The sequence below is a fragment of the Nuphar pumila genome, unplaced genomic scaffold (assembly GCF_984573655.1).
Source record: "Nuphar pumila unplaced genomic scaffold, dmNupPumi1.hap1.1 HAP1_SCAFFOLD_948, whole genome shotgun sequence".
NCBI lineage: Eukaryota > Viridiplantae > Streptophyta > Magnoliopsida > Nymphaeales > Nymphaeaceae > Nuphar > Nuphar pumila.
The window spans coordinates 25,170-30,886 of record NW_028323541.1 but is presented as its reverse complement, the minus strand read 5'-3'; the positions used below and the strand labels follow the sequence as shown (position 1 = coordinate 30,886).

The following is a 5,717-nucleotide window of genomic DNA, read 5'->3' as shown; positions in this document are numbered from 1 at the left end:
TCGTCGCTGGCTGTGTTGTCTAGCATTCGTCTGTGGGGACGCTCTCAAGAAGCGGTTCCCCAAACGGCATGAATCAGTAGATAGGTGCCACGCACATCTAACTGCGCTGTGGTGTTCTGCCTGTTTATGAAATGAACACAGTGAATCATGAATTGCGAAGCGAATCCCAACGTGGTACTCTTGTACAAAGATGCATCATCAGTCATACTCATTAATTCAACTCTTCAACTCGAACAAAGTTAATTGGCACTGCATATCTTCAACACCGCATCGTAGTCAAACTCTTGGGGCGTGTGATTGAATGCGTGTGCATGTTTGTACCGCTCATCATCAACATACATGGTGCAAATATTCGAAAGAAGCGCCTTGGCGTCGTCCCAATCAAGCAGGCCCTCATCAATGATGTCCCCCCTTAAGAGGACTACATCACGTGACGCAGCCAGCTCAGTGTACACGGTCACTACGAAGCGCGCCGGTGCATCTGGGCCACTTCTCTGGAAATCGTCCACCGTGGTCGCTAGTATTGTGGGCAACTGAGCCTGCACATCATCGTGTGCTGCTGTCATTCAGTGTTTTGTCAGGCCAAGTGATTTTTGGAATCAGACGCCTGCAAAGACATGCAAATTGGTACAGAAATGGGGTTGAGCCCCATTCTGACGAAACAATGCTACCATTGTCAACTAGGATGAGCAGGGACGGTAATAGAGGCGCGTCTCATTCAGTTTCTTGCACATAGCTGTGGTAGAGATGGATAGATATTCCGGCATCGTTAAGTTTCAGCAGTTCCAGCCGGAACCGGTACACCACAGCGAATCTCGTTCAGTCACAAGGAGTACACCCCGGAATCTCCCAGCAACGCATACCGAGCTACAATCTGAGCTCTGAGCCACTCTGCTGGCTTACGAGACATGCGTGTGAGGTGCAGCTGACCCACGCACGGCGACGCAGGCGTCTAGAGTACCCTCGTGCCCATGCAAGGTGGTAGGAGCGGGAATCAAGGCTTCTTTTTCCAGCGAGTATCACGTGAGTAATGCCGTCAACTGTGCCACATGCTGAGAGATTTCTTGGGTCGGGATACCTAGAGCGTTGAAAATAAGCCAAGGTGGGAATGCGTTGTGTGAAGGAGTGCTCACATTCTAGCTTCAATTCCCTGTGAGTCTCTGAGCTCAGCACCTTCAGTTCCATTGCACAACGTACCTGGAGTAGCACTGTGACAAAGGCATCCGGGCTGAGAGCTCCTTGATGCAAACTCTTCCGCACAGGTAGGGTGATCATGGGGCTGTGACGGCACCGCTGGGACATTGTCTCGTACTCAGATGCTGACAGGACTGCGCCCACCTGTTGTGCACTTCTTGAGGCGTGAAAGCTGCAAGCCACATGACCCCCCGTCAATCCTTTCCTTTTGGGTCTTGACAAACTGTCGCAAAGTCTCACCAGGCCAGGGCTTCAAAATCATGGCGCCTGCTGCTCATGCCTTTGAGAACTGTTTGTAACAATCCTGTGGAGCATTTGAAAAAGGACCAGATCAGGCTGCGAGTCAATTCGATGGCAGCAGGCTGAGCCGTGTTCTAAGTAGTTCGGACCAACTTGTTCATCATATCGCAATGATCTAACAGGACTTTCTAGTTAATTGAGTGGATTTCACGGTGGATGTTGCTCGAGGGGGGGAGAAAAGGGACTATGCTGTGAGCAGAGACGGAACCAAGCCCTGACCATGGTGTAGTCTCGTTTTGTACGAGAGTGGCAATTCATCGAGACATATAGCGTCATGCAAGCCGTATAGTCACGTACTTCTCCCAAATATGCTTTATATCCTCTGCCGTTTCCTTTCCCAGTTTTTCGAGGTTCACGATCAATCCTAGCGATGTGGGAGAAGGTGCGGAGGTACCAATCTCACGAGTGCGTTGTGTGCTCACTGGACCAAGTCGGCTCGACATCGTAAATGAGCATGATGAGCTACACATATAACCCTCCGCAATCTTTGCCAATCGCTGCAAACTTCGGCCAACCACCGTTTGCGCCATCCTGTTGATCAATTAGGGTTGACAGACCGCTAGTACAGGACGCCCTGAATCAAGAACGACAATGGCTTTTACGTTGTGCCTGAGATGGTTGACATGGATGATATTGCGTCGTTAAGCGGGTTGCAGTCTACAACGCAAGGAGGAAATTCGCCATGAGGGGAGTATTTTCAGACAGCTCTCAGGCTGCAAAATGTAATACACAGCCCCCTGCGCCACAGGCAGTATGCATGCCCGATCTGAGGTGACGCGCTATCGCTTCTGGCATCCTCCGCTTCCCAGATCCCGCTATTACATTCAAATTGCCCAACTTCCGTAACTCGCTCGTCTCGTCTATCGTTATCATGGTCTGCTCTACAGTGAAACCTTTCTCCACAGCCAGAGTCTCTCAGGGTGCTACACGCAAGACAGTACCCTTTGGTATGTCTGAAGATGCAGCGCTCGTTTCATTCCATGCTTGTGTGTGCGGTCACTGTGGGGGTATCGGCTTCACCTCAAGCAGTTTACTCTCTGGCCGAGCGCGCACGAACGATGGATGATGTGTTTTATGTGTCCAACCGCGGAATTGGTACTCATGCGTATGTGCATATGCGCTGCCCTGGATTGTAGCGGAATATGCTACATTTGCGCACATTGACAATGTGTCGTGCATGCAGCCTCGCAGCCGGAAAGAGTTTTTGGTTCCACTCTGGTTGCTGGTATTGTTGCAGCTGCTCTCGTTGCAGCTCCTGCTCAGGCCGAGTTCAGGCTTCCTCCTATCGACAGGGGTGCGGTTCAATAGAAGACATCGAGGATGCCCGGCACCTCCGCGTCGCGATTTCTAAAGATGCAGTCCATGCAAAGTATTCATGTAACTATTTCATGTTGACAGTGACAGCCATGCTACCAGCATTTGTCCGTGATGCGGATAACGTGAGCGCGTGGGTTTCTGCTGGATGTTGTGGCTGTAATTGATCCTTATTGATTACAGCCACGTCTTCCAGAATTTCTCATAGATTATTGCATAAGCCATTTGCGTGGCACACTCTCGCTCTGTTCTTATTGTGGGGCTTACGAGGTTTGTTTCTGTAGATCCTAACCGGTGCGAGCGGGCATTTGTGGGCAACACCATCGGCCAGGTGTGCATCCCAGTCAATCAGACATGCAGTCAGAAATGCGGCATGGCCATGAGATTGAATGCGTAGGGTGGTCCAGCATGGCCATTAGGACAATGCACAGCTTTGTATGGGGCTCTAGGAAGCGGTACACAATCCATTGTGCTGTGTTCCGGACCTCCACTGGCTCTAAGACTGATTCGCACATATCAGGTGTATCCACATCCTTGACACTTCTTATATGCAGGTGATTCTTAGAGTAATTCGGACATGTCAGGTCTATGAACGTCCTTGATAGGTTTTAAAGCCAGATCCCTTTGGCGAGCCGGCTTGGTTGCTCCCAGTACACGTATCAAGTCATTGAAATTGACAGCATGCCGAGGCGAAGCAGCTGTGTCGACACACTGTCCTGTCTGTGTGCCTTTCTTGCAGCAGCACGTGATGTTCAAGCCATGTGAGTGTGCGTCCTGACATTTGAGCTTGTGCAGGCAAATGCGGTGTCTGACAAGGTGTTGGACTTGAGGGGCTGCAAGTTCGTTGGGGCCAACCTGAAGTCCATTGTGCTTTCGGGGGCCCTCATGTCTGATGCAGACTTCTCAGGTGCCAATATGCAGGTGTGACTCTGCAATGTCTTTGCAGTATAAGGGAGCCTCACAACTGCTTGAACAGCAAGGACATTCAAGATGCCCGCGTTTTAAAATCATGCTTTCCCTTCATCCGCCCTTGGAGCGCTGTTCCTCTGCTTGTCGCCACCAGGCTACCTCAACTTGTGAAGCTCACGTTTTTGCATCTGCACAAATGATCTCCTCATCCAAACTCGCATGCGAGGCCTTTGGTTGCGGCGAATACTGCATGACTATTGCCATCAACTATGCCAAATATTCAGTGGTTTATCAGACCTGTATGGTACCTCGAGCGGTGACAAAAATTGCCAACGTCGCAGCCATGCGGCTGGCACTTACGAGGGCCTGGCGTGGTTCCTGCTGTCCTCAAATGCAGGTCAAGTTGAGCATAATGTGTGTGAGCGCTCAGTTGGTGTACTCAGTCCGCAAGTTACGCCAGCCGATGTTTGGGCCCATCGGGTGATGTAGACTGCCGAAGCAGTCAGGCTGGCATGTATGTCGTGCGCCTGCAGTGCTTCGCCAGCACGGGTTCCCCTTGTTTGTCCCGGAAGTTCATGTCTTTTTGGGTGTTCGGACCCAAAAAGTCAGAGGGTCTGACGAAAAGCAGTGTGGCTACAGGAAGTGGTCCTCTCAAAGGCATATGCGGTGCGTGCCTCGCTCGAAAACGCCGATCTCCGCAACGCTGTTGTGGATCGCACAGATTTTGCTAAGGCCAACCTCAAGGGCGTCAACTTCAACAACGCCGTCATCACTGGAGTCATTTTTGAGGGCGCTGACCTGACGGGCGCTGACTTTGAGGATGCTCTCATCGGATACGAAGATGCTAAGCACTTGTACGCCCCTCAGTTTTCTGCCAGAATGGCTTTCGATACCCGTTTCTGTCCCCAAATTCATTTATTTCCGGGCGTCTTGACCCGAAAGTCATTTCTGAAGACCATGCCTGGCGAAACACTGACGCCCCTGTTTGCTTTTGTGTGTGCCAGGCCAGCGGGTGGGGCTTGCATTTGATGTTGCGTGCATGTTTACGTGAGACAGCTGCGTTCCCTTGTATCAGAACGGACCGCTTACGAGCGACTTAATTTCTGAGCGGTCAGCCGTTGCTTGTGAAACACAAATTGAATGCGTGTGGTAACTTCACGTGACATGCATGTTTGAGGTACAGGTGGAGGCCGAGTCCTTTCGAGGGATATAAAAGCCTGAGTTGGGACCAGCGTATGTGCTGAGTGTCTGCTTGTGTACTGCAGGTGCAGCAACCCCACTGTGCGAGGCGAAACCAGGATGGGTGTTGGATGCCGTGCTGCAAATGATTGCAGCTATGAATGAAAGGCTCTTGTGGCTGTCAAGCAACAGTGGCCATAGATATCGTGTGATACCTGAGCACAGTGCACCCACCCTTCCTCTCTAGCATTTTCAATACTGAGTCAGAACATAAAAGCAAAAGACCATCCGTTCATTTTGCTTTTATGTTCCTGCAGGTACACGTTTCTGCACTCCGTCGCTACTAGCATGCAGGGTGTAGTCATTCGTTTTTATGTTGCGAGTGAAACGTAGGCCGGTTTACCTCACAAAAGGGCTGGTTTTTGAAGTGTATAGGAGTGCAAGTTCTCGACGATTGCCAATGCAGGAAGTTGTCCAATTACTGTCAGCGACACTGAATCGAGATCAAGTAGGAGAGTGCATGCTGGTGTGGATGTGCCAGAGCTGAACGCGATGTGTTACAACGAAGCGGGAAAGCAAGGCAGAAATAAACTGCAGACAAGGACGACTCAATTCAAGAACACACGAAAGAAAATCAAACCAAACACACAAGAAAACAAAGAAAGAAAGAAAAGGACAACGTTGTTGTTTACCGAAGAGATTGAGCAGCACCTCCTGTACAACATCTGGACTAGGCATCTAAATCAAGAGAGGCCAAATATCTGGCCTCCCTATTCCGCACTGCCAGGTTCTGAAGTGCCATGGAGGTGGGCATGCATGAG

The 5,717-nt window shown here is 50.6% G+C and overlaps 2 protein-coding genes across 2 annotated transcripts; one reads left to right on the top strand and one right to left on the bottom strand.

The window, feature by feature from the left end:
• Nucleotides 1–239: 239 nt before the first annotated feature.
• Nucleotides 240–1,302, bottom strand: LOC149809636 (uncharacterized). Its single transcript, XM_089994724.1, has 2 exons — nt 1,198–1,302; nt 240–539 (listed from the first exon to the last, which is right to left on the bottom strand). Exons 1-2 carry the CDS (start codon nt 1,300–1,302, stop codon nt 240–242), a joined length of 405 nt encoding a protein of 134 aa, XP_089850850.1.
• A 1,250-nt stretch (nt 1,303–2,552) lies between these two features.
• LOC149809635 (uncharacterized) lies at nt 2,553–5,061 on the top strand. The gene is made up of 6 exons (XM_089994722.1): nt 2,553–2,589; nt 2,678–2,788; nt 3,093–3,139; nt 3,604–3,729; nt 4,357–4,571; nt 4,983–5,061. Exons 1-6 carry the CDS (start codon nt 2,553–2,555, stop codon nt 5,059–5,061), a joined length of 615 nt encoding a protein of 204 aa, XP_089850848.1.
• The last annotated feature ends 656 nt before the right edge of the window (nt 5,062–5,717 follow it).

What these genes read in the sequence shown, in the direction of transcription:
- LOC149809636 (XM_089994724.1), bottom strand. Translation starts at nt 1,302, where the DNA reads ATGTCCCAGCGGTGCCGTCACAGCCCCATGATCACCCTACCTGTGCGG. An exon ending in TTGTCACAGTGCTACTCCAG is followed by an intron (nt 540 to 1,197) that starts GTACGTTGTGCA and finishes GATGATGTGCAG; the next exon opens with GCTCAGTTGCCCACAATACT.
- LOC149809635 (XM_089994722.1), top strand. Translation starts at nt 2,553, where the DNA reads ATGGATGATGTGTTTTATGTGTCCAACCGCGGAATTG. An exon ending in TGTGTCCAACCGCGGAATTG is followed by an intron (nt 2,590 to 2,677) that starts GTACTCATGCGT and finishes TCGTGCATGCAG; the next exon opens with CCTCGCAGCCGGAAAGAGTT. An exon ending in TGGGCAACACCATCGGCCAG is followed by an intron (nt 3,140 to 3,603) that starts GTGTGCATCCCA and finishes GAGCTTGTGCAG; the next exon opens with GCAAATGCGGTGTCTGACAA.